General features: G+C 35.9%; 1 protein-coding gene across 4 annotated transcripts in view; it reads left to right on the top strand.

Moving 5' to 3' along the window:
* The window catches only part of pde1a (phosphodiesterase 1A, calmodulin-dependent), an 83079-nt gene that overhangs the window by 53190 nt on the left and 12983 nt on the right, over positions 1-16906 (top strand). For 2 of the 4 annotated variants that reach the window (XM_084123192.1, XM_084123195.1), the window contains 11 exons: positions 368-434; positions 534-650; positions 4822-4962; positions 5165-5265; positions 7734-7859; positions 7993-8094; positions 9226-9346; positions 9742-9823; positions 10994-11108; positions 11193-11380; positions 12378-13933. In XM_084123192.1, coding sequence (XP_083979318.1) covers positions 368-434; positions 534-650; positions 4822-4962; positions 5165-5265; positions 7734-7859; positions 7993-8094; positions 9226-9346; positions 9742-9823; positions 10994-11108; positions 11193-11380; positions 12378-12646 — 1429 coding nt within the window. In that variant the 3' untranslated portion in view covers positions 12647-13933. Of the gene's footprint in view, positions 1-367; positions 435-533; positions 651-4821; positions 4963-5164; positions 5266-7733; positions 7860-7992; positions 8095-9225; positions 9347-9741; positions 9824-10993; positions 11109-11192; positions 11381-12377; positions 13934-13968; positions 14099-16906 lie in introns of those variants that run through there. The other 2 variants (XM_084123193.1, XM_084123194.1) reach the window with 2 other exon arrangements.

Raw genomic sequence — 16906 nt, 5'->3', positions numbered from 1 at the left:
GTGCAAAGGGGTCAAATCGTTTATCTGAGGTCCACTCAACTAAAGTCATAGTGTAAAGTTAACTAAAGTTTTTTTTCTTAAAAAAAATTGCATCATTCATGAAGGTTTTTTTTTTTTTTTTTTACCCCTTTTCGACCCTTAGATGCAATCTGGCTATTTTTCCTTTTTAGGCTTCAATGTATACAATGTATAGTAGCACTGCAGAACTCCCCAAAAGTGTTCAGTGTCAGCTACCCAAAAGCAATTTTTACTTGTGAATTCATATACATGTGTGTACATTTTTTTACTGAAATGTACCTTGTTAAAAATAAACTTCAGCTGGTAATAGTAAAAAAAGACATCATGGTTTGTGTGTGCATGTTTGCAGAATGTACAGAAGAACATCCAACATGGCAGGGTTGACCTATCCACCATCTGTAATTTCAGTTCTAAAGGTACACATTATCTTTGCATTAGATTATAACATGGATTTAGTTTATTTCCTTAAAGTTTTATATCTGCCACCAATTCATAGGAGTCTTCCTACTTTTCAGGATGTTGATAAATGGTCATTTGACGTCTTCACGCTCCAAGAGGCGAGTAGCGAACACGCTCTGAAGTTCCTGGTGTATGAACTGCTCACCAGATATGACCTGATCAGCCGCTTCAGGGTACGAGAGAAACCTGACACACACCAAAACTGAGATATTAAACACATTGCTTACTTAGGATTCTGACTCATACGCCCATAGGGAAACTCTCATACTGACACTGAATAAAATTTAATCTGTCATTAAATTTTAATTTCATTTATTCATTTCATTTAACCCATACACTTGAACTTGTTCCCTTTTTCATGCTCCATGAGGACAGAGGCTTTCAAGCTTCAAAATGAATGCAAAAGAACCGTATCAAATATCATAAATGTAACCCATATGACTTGTGCACTATATTCAAAGACTTCTGAATTCCTACTATAGAGGGTATGCATTGACGTCACTTTTCCGCCGGGATACGCCGCCTCAGCAGGACTGAGTGGCAAAACATCTTGCATCATGACTGGATTTAATAGGGAAAACTGCAAAAACGGGAGTAAAACAAACGATTATCTGCTTAAATTGAAGGCAGTTGGACTCAACAGTGCTCTTTACAACTTACCAAAGACCCAGTGGTCCATGGACATTGACATGTGGCCAGGAATCAGGTTTCCTGACATTTATATGTCCCTGATTTAGATGCCGGGGAAATACATAAAGGAAAGCCTGTGAACCCAAAGCCATGCTAGAAAATAAAATAAATACAATATAGGTAAAGCTCATTCCGGATGATCACTTATATCATTGTTATATCGTCATATCACCCAGCCCTAAAACTTGTTAAAGCACCAAGGCATTATAGATGTAACATTATTACTTCATGTAAAGCTGCTTGGAAGCGAAGTGTATTGTGAAGCTCTAATAAATTTGAATTGGTGCTTGGTTGTACTTCAAGATGGGATAAAAGTGACATCAATTGATATTTTAGTTGTTCCTATATATTTTGCAAAACCGTTTAAAGTTATCCAAATAACTGTCAGCTGTTACCGTCATGCAGACAATACAGAGTTCCACAGTTTAGACTGAATCTCTTTAAGAACTGCTTTGTGCTCCCATCTGTTTATCTATCTAAACTTGCTTTGTAAGGAAAACTGGGTTTGTCTAACATTATCCAACCATCCTCCTTTGTAGAACACAAGGCTCAGAATGGATGTTTTTTTAATAAACGCTGACATAAACTTTACAGTTACGGTATGCATAAGGGTATAATTTGACCCCAATATTCAACATATATGACACAAAATGTTAACTGCAAATCCATGTTTCGCTGTCTGGACGTTTCTGCGAATTGCAGGGATCCATTTGCTTCTCTTGGCCCTGATATGATTGTAAAGCGCTTTGGGTGTACAGTAGTACATATGAAAGCGCTATATAAATGCCCGATTCTATTCTATTCTTCTATTCTCTTTTCTGTAGCTTTCAGAAGTCTGTAAAAAGATATCTCAGATTACTTGTTGAATCTATTTGTACAGTCAATCGCAAAGTACTTTCCCATTTTAAATGTGTTTTGTGTATTTTTCGTGCCATTCAAGCTGAACACCAACTTTGCCACTCAGTGGGTGTAACCGCAGTGACTCCTGCCTACTGTGACATCATGTGCATACCCTCTATATCTCTGTTTGAGAAAAGACTGAAATTCAAGTTGCCATTCACTGGTAATCTTCCCCGCCTCCAGTGATCTGTTAACCACTGTGACTGAATCACTGAATCTGTCCAATCATAGAATCAGTTCAGAATTGAGGACTCTGTAACCGAAGTTCTCTATGGCCCAGTTTACACCTGGTATTAAGATACGTTTTGGTTGATTGGATCACAAGTAGACGAGGAAGACATTCCCGTTTACACTTGGTGTTTTAATCCGTCTCTTTTGTCCACTTCTGTCCTGATTTCTTCGAGGGGAGGGTCTATGGGCGGTTAAATGCATGTTTTTTTCAGATCTTTCGATCTAATGGACAAAATAAGCGTGCACAATTTTCATATTAACGCGACTAGAGATGACGGATAAACATACGGAGAGCATCAGCTTTCGTTTCTGCTCTGACAGCTGCAAGACCAGCCGAACGCTCTTGAGTGTTAGAAATCAGGAATGGTGAGAGAATATTGTGCTTGGTATGTTTTTCGTCTTCAAACCAAATTTGGGTCTTCAGCAGAGAAAGTTTATATCCCATCCCGTCTGGCTAGCACGCTTCCCATAATGTTTACGCATTAGGTCAGTAGGCAGAGAGTAGGTGGTCTTTTATGGTTGTTCTAACGCATTCAATCACATGAGCATCTACACTACTAAAGCAATCCGGTCGAATGTGTTTTCAACTTCTATAAGTGGTCGAAAGTGGACAAGCTCAAACCGTTTAAGACCCTGTTTACACCTGTATTTAGTGTCATCCACTTGTGATCCGATCGACCAAAACGCATCTTTTATGATACATTTATGGTGCCTTTGCTTCATTTCTAAAACTTGAAAGCTCCAGTCTCCATTCTTTGTAATTGCATAGAAAAAAAAGTAACAAGCACATCATGTTCTCTTTGTGTTAAATGGAAGAAAGTCATATAGTTTTGAAACAACATGAACGCAAGTTGTTATGTGAACTATTTCTTATGATTTCATCCTTTTTGAATTACACTTTTTTTTTTCTAACCAAAGTTGGTGTTGTTTTCAAAGCATACATGTTATTACCCTGTAACAGGAGATTTATATGTGATATACTATGAGGCATCTGACATTTTCCATCCACTCTCTTTCTTTGTTTTTCACCATTGTGTCAGCTCTCATCACTTCTTACCCTTTTCACAAGTGTGGTGATGATAGACTCTCAACTAACACACACACACACACACACACACACACACACACAGAGCCCATGATTACAATTTAAATGCAGCAGACACGCATTGCCTGTGTTTGGGTTTAGGTGGTTAGGTATGGAGTCCCTGTTGTCCGTGTGATTACACATGCATATTTCGCGGCTGAAAACTGTTCCCTTACAGGAAGCCTTTCGGTTGCCTGTAACATGCTCCATTAATCTGCTGTGGCAGGACATTTAAAGCCTCAGACTGCAGCTTGAAGGCCCATTCTGTGTCTCTATTCGGGTTGGGAATCCAGAACTAAAGAACTACTTTTCTCTTCTTTAACACAATGGGTTTTTATGGTTTTGAAAGAAGTATCTTCTGCTCACCAAGGCTGAATTTATTTGATCTAAAATAGAGTAAAAACTGTAATATTGTGAAATATTATTACATTTTAAAATAACACTTTTTTTGTTTTTAATATTTTGTAAAATGTAATTCATTCCTGTGATCCAAAGCTGAATTTTCAGCATCATTACTCCAGTCTTCAGTGTCACATTCAGAAATCATTCTAATATGATTATTTAGTGCTCAATTATTATTGGTGCTCAATTATTAATAATAATTATATGATATTATAATAATTATTATTATCAATGTTGAAAACATTGTTGCTTACATTTTTTTGTGGAAATTGATATTTCTACGAAATTCTTTTTTTTTTTCTTTGATGAATAGAAAGTTCAAAAGAACGCCTTGTTTCCTGGAGGAATTTTTTAATCAGTTTAAATTACATTGTACAATATATTCAAATAGAAAACAGTTATTTTTAATTGTTATAATATTTCACAATATTTTTTATTATATTTTTAATCAAATAAATGTGGTCTTGGTGCACATAAAAGACTTTTCAAAAACATTTAAAAAAATCTTTATTCCAAACTTCATTTATATATTGAATTAGGTTTTTATATTTTCAGTTTTAATTTTTAGTCAAAAAATATTAAATATTAATCTTTATCTTTAATTTATTTTATTTTTCAGTTTTAGAGTAGTACTTCAACTAAAACAGTTGCAAAGCAACATTTAAAATGTTCTTTTGTAATGTTAAAAACACATTTGATCGATTTAATATGTTCTCACTAAATAATATTCATTTTGGTAGCAATTTATTTTACAGTCCTGTTTCTTATTTACATACAGTTCTATGTACTTCTTGTAGTAATGACACTAACTGCCCCTAAACTTAACCTTAACCCCTGTTGTTACCTTATATTAACCAGTACTTTCTTAAGTAAGCACACTGTAAGTACATTGAAAGTGCACATACTGTAAAATAAAGTGCATCCTTAATTTCTTTCAAAAACATTCTTACTGACAGCAAACTTTTGAACGGCAGTGTGGTTGAAATGCACAATCACAAGCATTCTGGTTTTGTAACTGGGATTGTTCTTCTCTGTAGATACCAGTGTCCTCCTTGGTGTCATTCGTGGAAGCTCTGGAAATGGGCTACAGCAAGCACAGAAACCCCTACCACAATCTGATCCACGCTGCTGATGTCACGCAGACGGCACACTATCTGATGCTCCACACTGGCATTATGGTGAGAGCGCTCAGTGAATTCTGTATGCATGTCTCGCACTGACCAAACAAATATGACATCTGTTTGTAGTCAATACGAGCTGAACGCTTGAGGTCTTAACTTGCAGGTTAATATGCGCAGCTGTTGAAATGCGTTTTAATGATGTTGAATGATGGTAATGATGATTATTTGGGTAATGGTTGACTGGTCTGCTCTCCCACAGCACTGGCTCACTGAACTGGAAATATTGGCCATGGTGTTTGCTGCTGCTATCCACGACTTTGAACACACTGGAACGACCAATAATTTCCACATCCAGACCAGGTGTGTGATGACCGCCAATAAAAAGCAGCCAATAATCTCAATAAATTGTCCAAAATTTAAATAAGCTGCCGTAATGATGCTCTATGTTTTTGAATGAAGGAAACTGTTATGAAAACTAGCTTTAGACCAGCTTCCAAACACACCATCACATCAAGCCTTATGATCTAGAGCAGCGCTATTTTAGTTTTTATTTTAGTTTTATTATAATTTTATTAATATTTTGAATCAGAACAAGTTAATTTTCAGTCATTTCATTATGTGCTTTTGTCTTTTTAGGTTTAATTTATTTTTATTTCAGTTTTAATTCCAGTCAATAATTTTAGTGCTTCAACCTTTAGTGCAAACTTTTCCAATTTTCTTTTAGTTTAAGTTTTTCTAATAAATATGCATATTTTATTGTATTTTAGCTTCATTTCAATTGACACTTAATATAAATGTTTTTAATAGTTTTAGTTTACAACAATAACCCTGATCTAGAGCAGATTTAATTAAAATGTAGATATAAGCAAGCTTTTTTTAGTACCTAAACTTTTTATTTCTCAGTACAAACAGAATTATTGTTGATTTTATATTTTAAAAAGTTATTTTTTATTTAGTTATTTTTTAATCTGTTTTGTATTTACAATTTAAATATTTTCCCATTATTAGTCAATACTTATATAATTAATATTTAATATATAAATTTATTTATATATATTTTTATATTTATAAAAATACTCTAATTTGACATTTATTAAATATTTATAATATTAGTATCTATCATTAATATTTATAAATAGCATTTATTTTGCTTTACTCACCAATTGGGTGATGGATATTTGTACTAATGCAAGCTTATCACAATGCATTATGGAATTGCCTTCTCAGTGAAGGATGGATGTGATACTGTCTCAGAATCTCAGAAACATAATGATTCTACCTACCATTTGGAACGAATTGAATGCATCTGTTATGCATTAGAATGCTGCCTGCGTAGGTGTGTGTGAGAGTGTGTGTTTATTTATAATAGAGAGAGAGAATCCACTGGTCATATTTCTAACACCGTTTATCTTCCTTGTGGTGTGCTATCGTGGGGCTGAGAGTGGAATTTATCATGTTTTCAATTAATCTTCAGTGGCAAAATCTACGTCAGAATCTACGTTCATGTTGTTGTTGCTCTGTGTTGGTTCACGTCAGGACGCATATCTTTTTCACATTAATACATGCCAAAGGATCCTTGAGAAGATCTTTTTACAGCAGGCCTCATTTTGCATGACAGCCCATAGCAGACATCATTCTTCGAAGAAGTACATCATGCACTTGCTTTTGCAACAGACAAAAACCAATGGCAAGGACGGAGCTGCAGTATAACAGTGATTTTGAAGGAGCGCTCCATCATCATTGAATTATGGGAGACAATGGAGCCATTACTCTTAATGTCTCTGATTACAGCTGATGTTCCACCTTATCTTGTAGTTCACTTCAGATTTACTCCTCAAGTGAATGAAAAGCAAATCTCCTGAGTACTGTCTGTCACTCACTGAATAAAAAGGATTTTCTCTGCAATATATTTAAACTCACAGTAAGAGATAGTAGAGTTCTTTGGGACTTTATGTTCAGAAAAATAATCCCTGTTCTTATTGAGAAACTTTTTTGGCTGTATAGGGTTCTTGAGGTACGGAGCCCCTAAGGGGACATTGTGGTGAAAAAAAATATGAGATGGGAGGGAAAATATGAAGTCAATGCTTTTACGTTCTCTCGCAAATGCTTTGCGTTTCCCGGAGAAACTTATCATTCACTGAGTTTCATGAACGTGATAAAAAAGTGTTTTTTTAATCTTTATAAATCCAATTTCTTTTTTGCATGTGACACAAAAGGAGGAAATCTGAAAATGTCTGAGCTCCATACAATGAAATTATATAGTGACCCAAACCAACACACAAATTACAAGCTTATGGTGAGAAATGTGCAAAATGTGCCATTGCACCATTAGTCTCATTAACAAAGTTATGAATACGCACAAAAAAAAATCTAATATGTAAAGGTGGCCCTTTTAGATCTGTCATGCCAATTTTGACATCAATGCAATTGGTTCTTGTGTTCTTGTGTTTTGAAAAACTCAGCAATATTTTCAGTGGAAAAGAACATTTAAATGTCGTTCTTTTCACCACACAAAACTTCAAAAGACTTGAAAGGTACTGCATGAGTCATATCTACTTTCAAGCTATTTTTATGGAGTTTTTTTTGTCTTTTGAAGCTTGACAGCCCCTGGTGACAATAAGCTTTCAAATACTGTAGAACATCTTTTGTGTTCCACGAAAGAAAGAAAGTCATACAGACTTGGAATGACATGAAGGTGAATAAATAATGAAGGGATTTTTTTTTTTGGTGTACTAACCTTTTAAAAAGTTACTGCAATGGCATAAAGGTGTCAAAGTAATTGGAACATATAGGACATTTTTGACTCCTCTTCCTTTGCTTCTGCACAGATCAGAAGTGGCCATCCTGTACAACGATCGCTCGGTTCTGGAAAACCACCATGTGAGCGCAGCCTACAGACTCATGCAAGAGGATGAGATGAACATCCTGGTCAACCTCACAAAAGATGACTGGAGGTACGCTGGGGTTTGACACTCAACGCTGGGAAACAATGTCCTCGGACGTCCCGTTCTGCAGATGGAGGATCTGTTCTGGGTCAAGTGCATGTGCTTTGAGTTCTGATGAGCCGTTGTGTTGTGCTTCCCACAGGGAGCTGCGGACGCTGGTGATCGAGATGGTCATGAGCACGGATATGTCCTGCCATTTCCAGCAGATCAAGACCATGAGGAACACCCTGCAGCAGCCGGAGGGGTGAGTCCTGTTCTCTCTGAGCGTTCATGAACATGAGGGGGTTAATGAATGAATGAGTGTGACGGTGTCTTCCTTATGATAATGTGTCACACTTCTTGCGTATTACCCATTAGAACTGGGTGGTATGACGTACAGTATTATGTGATGAAATAAATGTGTCGACTGCTAGGGACTTTTCTATAGCTTATTCATTCTTTTGTTATACATTATTTTATTTTTTGTTCTTGTGTCCGTCAAGCTCCAAACAGATCATTAAACAGGCTCATCAAATTATTGAAAAAACCCCAACTAGAATTCCAGGATCTATTTTCCCGATTCATGTGACAAAAAGCATTTCAGATCTATGAGGACGTCCGTCCTCTTCATTTTGCATTTCAAATGCGTGCTTCTAATGCAACAAATCCTTTGTTTGGTTGGCAGAAATTATTTTTAACAGTACTTCAACTGGAGTTATTTTAAGACTCTTGACGTCTTTTTCACATTTAAAGTTTATTTTTAAATTAATTTTATGTCTGCCTAGTCTATTTCTGTCTGTCTTTTAATTGTGGACTTTTTGCCAAAGTGCCAAAGACAAATTTACATAATATAGCAAATAGGCCGTAAAGTAAAAGTGCAGTTCAAAAAAGCCTCTTATTCTCAACAAAGCTGCATTCATCACAATATCTAAGATTTTATTAGATTTGCATATATATTGTATTTGTTATGTAATACATTTGTTATTAGTACTTATTTTTTATTTATTCCTTTGGCATATCATTTTTTTCCCAAACTGACTTGGGTATTAGCAGCTAAATGCTGCTGCCTAGAGATGTTTGCATAAGCTCAGCAATTCGGCACTCCGGTAAAGTCGTCACGTTTATTTATATACCACTTTATACAATAGATTTCTTAAAATCAAGCAGCTTTACAGTATTAAACATGAAAAAAACAGTGTCAGTGTCTCTTTCAATCAGAATTACAACATTTTCTACTATAAAGCTGCTCTCCAGTGTGTTGTGTTAAGACACAATCCTCCCGTGTCCTTTGTTTGTGAATGTGTATGTGTGTGTAATTTATGGATTCATAATTTGTTTACAAACTTTCTATCTTTGTATCTGACTGATGAAGCTGTGATGAATGTGTGTCTATCAGAATAGACAAGGCTAAAGTGCTGTCCCTGATGCTGCATGCGGCTGATATCAGTCACCCTGCTAAGGGCTGGAAGCTGCACTACCGCTGGACACAAGCCCTTATGGAGGAGTTCTTCAGACAGGTACACACATCATAATATTTATCTCCAATAACACAAGCAGAACTCCCAGAGAGACACACTTACTACAGACACAAACATTATCTGGGTGAACTGTAGCAGAAAGTTTGAATCCATTGAAGAGCTTATGCAGATGCAATGTAGTAGGTAATCAAAATCATAAATCATATTTTTGACTTAAACATACACCTACCAGTCAAAAAACATACTTTGTTTGTGAAAACTTTCTAGCAATTTTTGAGTGAAAATCGTGTTGGCTCAGAAATCAGGGGAACATGATGTCTCTGTCTGCTTCTCTTTTCAAGAACAAAGAGGGAAGAGCAATGTTTTATTAGACTGTTCACAAGGCTTTGAACCAGTATGAGTAATTCTTTCTGATTCTTTTATTGTCTCTGCAGGGTGACAAGGAAGCAGAACTAGGGCTGCCGTTCTCTCCACTATGTGACCGGAAAGCCACCATGATTGCCCAGTCTCAGATAGGTAAAACTAACACACACATGCACATGTGATCTCTGATAGCCAAGGCCATGTTTGGAACAGCACTCACATACTACTTCTATTATCTCTGTAGTATATACTGTAGTATGTATGCTTGCTTACTTGGCAAATTTTATGTATGGAATACACAGACAATCTGCTACATTTGCCAAAAGAAGCACACTGCATGGAACACTATCCCACAATGCAATGCAATCAACTTGACCTATTTTCAAGGTTGATGAACTAGAAGCAATATCAGAATTTTATAGAATCTATTTGTTTTTCTTTTCAGAATGCTACTTTTTCTAATCTTTAACCTTTACATTCTTTAAATCCACAACTAAATCAATTTGAACAGTATTATTAATACTTTGTAAATTGAATAATATATTGTTTTTCATCTCTCTATTGTGCATATATATATATATATATATATATATATATATATATATATATATATATGTATGAAGAGTTCAGATGCAAAAGCCTCTAAGTGCCATCTCAAATTTTCTTCTAGAATGATATTTTTTATCAAGCTTGTATATTTAAGTTCAGTAATTTCACTTAAATGGCAATGAAAATTACCTATTAATTGTCATTTAAGTGAAATTACTGAACTTAAATATACGAGCTTGATAAAAATTATCATTCTAGAAGAAAATTTCAGATGGCACTTAGAGGCTTTTGCATCTGAACTCTTCATATATACATAATTTGTTTTAGTTTTTTAAATATATTAATTTTAGACTTTTCAGGATAGCAATAAAAATAAATAGATAAATAAGTGTCAAGTATCTTTTTTTTTTGCAAGATGGTAACTGGATGCCACTCATGAACATCCATGTATTCTAAGTAAAAATGTGCATATTTATTACTGTAGAAATGCTGTTATGATCTATACTGTAACTATGCTGTTATGAACATATCCATACAGACGTGCCTTCAGTCCAGTCATGTTCAGCTCTTTACTGCCATCAAGAGGCTGCTGAGACAATAACATGCTCTCTTGTAATATTTAATGGAGCTCATAAAATAAATGTGGTTTCATTTAATGACACAATAACTACAGGTGTCTTGATTGAATCCAAACCCATTATTTCTAATCAGTTTCTAGCTAATTAAATGAATGACAAAGGCTTCTAAACAAACAACATTGTTTTTCCTTCAAAGGGTTCATCGATTTTATCGTCGAACCCACGTTTTCTGTTCTGGTCGACACCACAGAGAAGATTATTAGTCCTCTCATAGAGGAAGCTGTAAAATCTGGGGGTGTCCGCAGGTCAAGGTGAGGTGATGGTCACATGTTCATCAGGTAAAGGTGTTTGATTCAGGGATGATAATCTGTCTGTAATCTGCTCGTGTGGTGCAGTTTGACGGGTCGGGGCTCAGCCGCGGTGGTGGAGGCGGTACAGAGACACAGCGGTCGGGGTTCCAACGAGGAGCAGGGAGCCACTACAGACTACTCTCTGTGCGGCATCGACCTGAAACATGTCCGACACCTGCTCTCTGAGATCATCCAGAACAACAAGGAGCGCTGGAAAGAGCTGTCTGTTCAAGGTGTGCACGCATCTGTTCGTGTTTCTATACAGTCAACTCTTAGAATAAAAGGCTCAATGGGGTTCTATATAGAATTCTACGGTTCTTGACTCAATTTTGAAAAACGTTTTCATGCCAGAAAGGTTATATTAAAGGAGAAGTGTCTTAAAGGGATAGTTCACCCAAAAATTCTGTCATCATTTACTCACCCTCAACTTTCGTTCCAAACCTGTATGAATTTCTTTCCTCTGCTGAACACAAAAGAAGATTTTATTTTTTAAATGTCACACACACACACGTTTATATATTTTATGGGGACTTTCCATAGACATGATGATTTTATACTGTACAAACTGTATATTCTATCCCCTTACACTAACCCTACCCCTAAACACAACCCATCACAGAAATCTTTCTGCATTTTTACATTTTCAAAAAACATCACTTAGTATGATTCATAACTGTTTTCCTCATGGGGACCAAAAATATAATTTTGGTAATAAATGTCACAATAAATGTCATCTTTGTGGGGACATTTTGTCCCCATAATGTAGGGTTTACCAGGCAAATCAAACAAAAGTCATTGAAATAGCTCAACACAATAAATGTTTCAAGTGGTTTCCCCAAATTCGACTGAAAATGCAACTTTTAATGACTTCTGCAGTTTCAGAATTATTCAACCCCCTGAATAGAATCCCTCACAACAGCACAAATCTGCAAAACAGCTGTTGTCTGAACTCAACAAATCTAGTCAGTTCAGATATTTCATGTGTTCTAGCTCAAGCACACCTGGTGCAATTAATGAAGCCCTTGATTAGCTTGAGCTAGAACTCATGAAATATCTAAACTGGCTAGATTTGTTGAGTGTCACGTTTGACTTCATGTTAGAAATAACATAACATAAATAATGGAAGTTAAACTCAATTGAATTTCTTTAAATGATAACGCAGCTCTTCATCTCAGCGCACGGGGATAATATGGTATCCCAGATCTGATCCCACTTCCTGTCTCTTCCCAGAGTTGGCCAATAAGCAACATGAGAGAATGTCAGATCTGGAAGAGGAGTCCATGAGGAACACACAAGTCACACTGTCCCGCAGCAGTCCAGCCAGAGGGAGTCTCGACTCGGAGTCAAAGTCCCTGAACGAAATTAACAACACGGACTCCACTCACTCTTCCCAGGACTCTCTGGACCAGAGTTCCCAGTCCCCTTTGGAGGGACCGGGCGACGGTTCATCAGAGGAACACAGCTCAGAAACTCTGCCTTGGAACGGTAAAACGGCCTGACGTCTCACGAACGGTACGGAGCCTGAATGTTTTTAATCAGAAACAGGATGATGTACACAGCATTGTCCTCATTGTATTGTAATGCTATTATACTCTCGGGCTCGGAGGGATAATTGTGCAGACGGACGCACAGAATGTCCACGGAGCGACTCCTAGAGACGGTAGTGTGCAGTGTTGTCATGGCGACTGTGTTATTGCTGGAGACAGACCTCTATCATCCCTTGAGGAGGATTTAGCAAGTCCCTGAAACGCAACCTATTTGCTTCCCGGGCTTTTTCCTGTTTGTTCAATTAGGTTTTTTTCTTTTCTTTTGTAATTTGTTTTCTTCTTTGTTTGTAGACTGTGTCGTTATTTATTAAAGATTACGCAGCTACCCTTTGCACCACAATTAGTTTCTGTATTTTATTCTCGATACGGTCATGCTTACCAGCTCTTTGCGGCACATTAGGTCAGAATGACTGGAATATTTTACGTACTTCATTCTGGCATGATGTGTCTCTGTAGACTTATGAATATTATTCCCTCCAATATCCAGAACAACCAATAAAGAGCTTTTTTTATTATTGTAGCATGACACGTATAGTATGTGCAGCTGTAAAATTTTAGTAGAACATGCCGCCTATGAAATCATGAGCCAATTTTTACCTAACAGTAGAGGTACATGTCCTCAAGGGGGCGATATTTCATTTTAACAAACAACGTTGATGTCCCTTCAATCGCGCTCTCTAAATGAACAGAACTGTGTCCCTTTAAATCCATACAGTATTTTAGTACAGTGTCTAAATAAATGTTACATACATTTGGCTGTGTTCGGAATGGAATACTAATTTACTATTCACTGAATACTGTGCAGCATGTACTGTTTAAAATAGTGAAACAAGATGCATTTTGTAACAATAAACATTTAAAACAGTAATATGCTCTATTTTGCATTTACAATCTAGTTTTGTGTAAAAACATGTTAATATTTGGAAGCTAATATTGCATCCTTCTCATGACACTGGAAATGAACAGGTCAAATTAAGCACATTGCATTGTGGGATACATTATTCAGTGTATGCTGCTCATTTGGCAGATGAGGTAGATCATTTCAGAATACTGTGCTCTGTGTACATACTTTATTAGATACTACAGAAACTGTAAGAGTAGTATGCTTTTCTGAACACAGCCATTCTCAGAATCTCAGAACATGCTAAACATATGCTACCAAATCACTGTATCATGTTTTATAATGTTTATGTGAAAATACAGGTTCTTTTTTTGCATTATATATGACATAAATGGCCGAAAACAAGATTTTTGTCATTTGTATCTTATTTCAGGTCTGAGGTGTGGGCTGATGTAACACTTGCTGTCGTCACCTTCACACACAGAGGTTGAAAGCACATTTGAGCTCAGGGTCGGTTAAATTGTAAAAAGTAAGTTTATTAAACAGAAAAGCATCAAAAAAGAAGACTGCATCTCACGTAGTCAGGAATGACAGAAACACCTGTAGAATATCTGTTGAAAATTTAACTTGAGAATTGTTTTTTAAGGGTGAAGCATTTCCATTTTTTGCATTGACATTATTTCCATTATAATTAAGCACATTTGTCCCCAAAGCTGCAAAGAATTCGTATCCGTACTGTGTGTGTGTGTGTGTGCGTGCATGCGTGTGTGTGTGTGTGTAAAATCTTCCTTTTTGGATACAATTTTTTTTGTTTGTTTTTTTGCTTTAAAATTAAAACCATCATAAATTCAGTACAACAAATACCACCATAAAAACTGTACAATACATTTATAAAGTATAATTATAAGTTTAATATATTTTTTTTTGCATTCATATGAATTGCAGAGGGGACTTTTAATTGTCGTGAAACTGTCATCATGCAAAAAAAGCCATTATTTTTTTATGCAACAAAATTTATTTACATTTTTTTCCTTTTCATTTTTTTTGCGGGAAGTGTATCTAGACATTTCTTCGTTTTGTGAGATTAATTTTTATGGCTTTATAAACTTTATAAATGTGCTATACTGAAGTCAACAATGAGAGACTGAGACATTTTGTTATTCATACAGTACATTTGTCGGAAATACTTGTTCAACATTTACTACAGATTTAATGTTTAAAAAATATGAATATGGTGCTGTTAACAAGCTCTCATCTGTTCAAACGCATTTAAAAATTGCCCTGTTGTAATGTAGAAATCTCTTCTGACACAACCTTATAACTGATTAAGGCTGATTATTTTCACATAATTTCATTATTATCATTATGTGTGTGTGTTGCAAAAAAACTTTTTCACTCACTGGCATATTTGGCTACTAAATTTCCAAACTACTAGCCAAAACAAAACTATCAGAAATAAACCAGATTATCAGTCACAGCTTGGATTTAAATATATTTATTATTAAATCTGATTCTGAATCATTGTATTGCTTTCAGCTTTACGACAGGCAATCAATGTTTGTGGATACCATTCAAATAAAATGGAAATAAAAACAAAATTCTCTGTGACCTCTCATATAGTTGCCAAGAGTTGACCTTTTTGCCCTAAGGTCTTGGTCTTGGACATTTATGAGAACCGGTTGGAAAAAAGTGGCCTCTTATTTGACTATTAGGGCTCTGGCGGAGAGTTAACCGGTCGAACAGCAGACAGTACAGTACAGTACAGACAGTTGTTTATCACACACCAGTCAAGGCGGCGGTCCAAAACAGTGAAACTAATCATAATACTGACTGAAGTTCACTTCAAGAATGAACTAAGTGTTCTCAGAGTTTGAATTAAGGCATTTGTAAAAAGAGCAAATGGAAAGAGAATATAGCCTAGATAAATAATATAGATCGCACTTTAAGTATATTTAGGCTATTCAAGCCACAAACCTGTTACTGAAATATGCACAATATCCTAGGGTGAAGTCACTACGTACATATATTTGTCCTAAATTCTTGTGGGTTTTTTTAATTGAAAACTAGGCCTATGTGAGTGACGCTGTGGTGCGGAATGATTTTGAGTCATAGTTGGGCGCTGTCAGTGTGCGTATGGTCATAGAAAACAATGTGTTCGAATCAAATTTTAATTCTTTCTCCACCATTGATGAAAATTTTCATAATTTATGAGAAAATGCTTCCCCACCATTGACAGAAATGCCCAGCTTTCCGTGTTTTCACTATTATACGGTAGGGGGCGCTATTACACGTCTTCCAAATTCTGAATGAGTACTGAATCTGATCAAAACAACACAGGCGAATAAGAAGCAGAAACAAGCCATAGCATATGTAATCATATAAATAACACGATCATCAGACAGTATATAAATCAAAACTGAATTCTGAATTCGATCTGGATGTAGTCTTTGACAAAAACGCGTTTTATCAGCTTTTTGCTCAAAATGCTGCTTTTTTATGAAACTTATCCACATCAAGTGTTTTTTTTGTTTTTTTTATAATAATGCATGAATCTAGAATAAAATGTTTTTTTGTTCAGATATTCATACAACAAAAAAAACTTGGAAGTTAAAGTTAAAGACTATATGAATGTTCTCTCAGTGTGCAACCCTCTATGCATTGTTTTACAAATGTCTGAGGCTCCTTTTAGGGGAAGGGCTCTTATAGCGATGCCATGCAAAGTGATAGAACATAATTTATGAATCATAACTCGCCAAATTGGCTTGTGTTAATATGGGATTTTCACCCACATTTGGTCGGTGTTAATTTCAAACCCTGGTTAGCATGTGATGCCCACATTTCAGACACTCGTGTCAGAGGGCCGGTGGGCTGTACAACAGCCGTGTGGGACTTCAGAGTCACGTCTGCATAAAAAACCGTCATACCTACAAAAATATTGCTTCTGTCAGAGAAAGATTCATCAATGCCGCCTCAGGCTCTTCCCACATGAGGTGATCAAAAATAACGTGGCAGGATGTGATTGGTTTCACAATCCTCCCCATGTATTGCTAAATCATCAACGGAGCATCCGTTTTCTTATGCTTTTCATATTACAACTCATTAGAAAAATGCAACAACAAGAAAGTTAACATGAAATAAAACACAATACCAGAATGTTCAATGGTAAAAAAAGAAAAAAGAAAAGAAAAGTAAACTACTCAAAATTAAAGCTGCAGTCCGTAACTTTTTGGGGTTAAAATTAATCCAAACAAATTTTTTGAGCAAGTACATAACCAGCCAGTGTTCAAAACTATCTACTTGCCTTAGCTCGATTCAAAACGGTAAGCTTGTAATAATGTTTTTAATTCCAGTGGTACTGGTGGATTTCCGCA

The sequence above is a fragment of the Abramis brama genome (assembly GCF_963993115.1).
Source record: "Abramis brama genome assembly, chromosome: 8".
NCBI classification, from domain to species: Eukaryota; Metazoa; Chordata; class Actinopteri; order Cypriniformes; family Leuciscidae; genus Abramis; species Abramis brama.
This window is presented reverse-complemented; position numbering and strand designations above follow the sequence as displayed.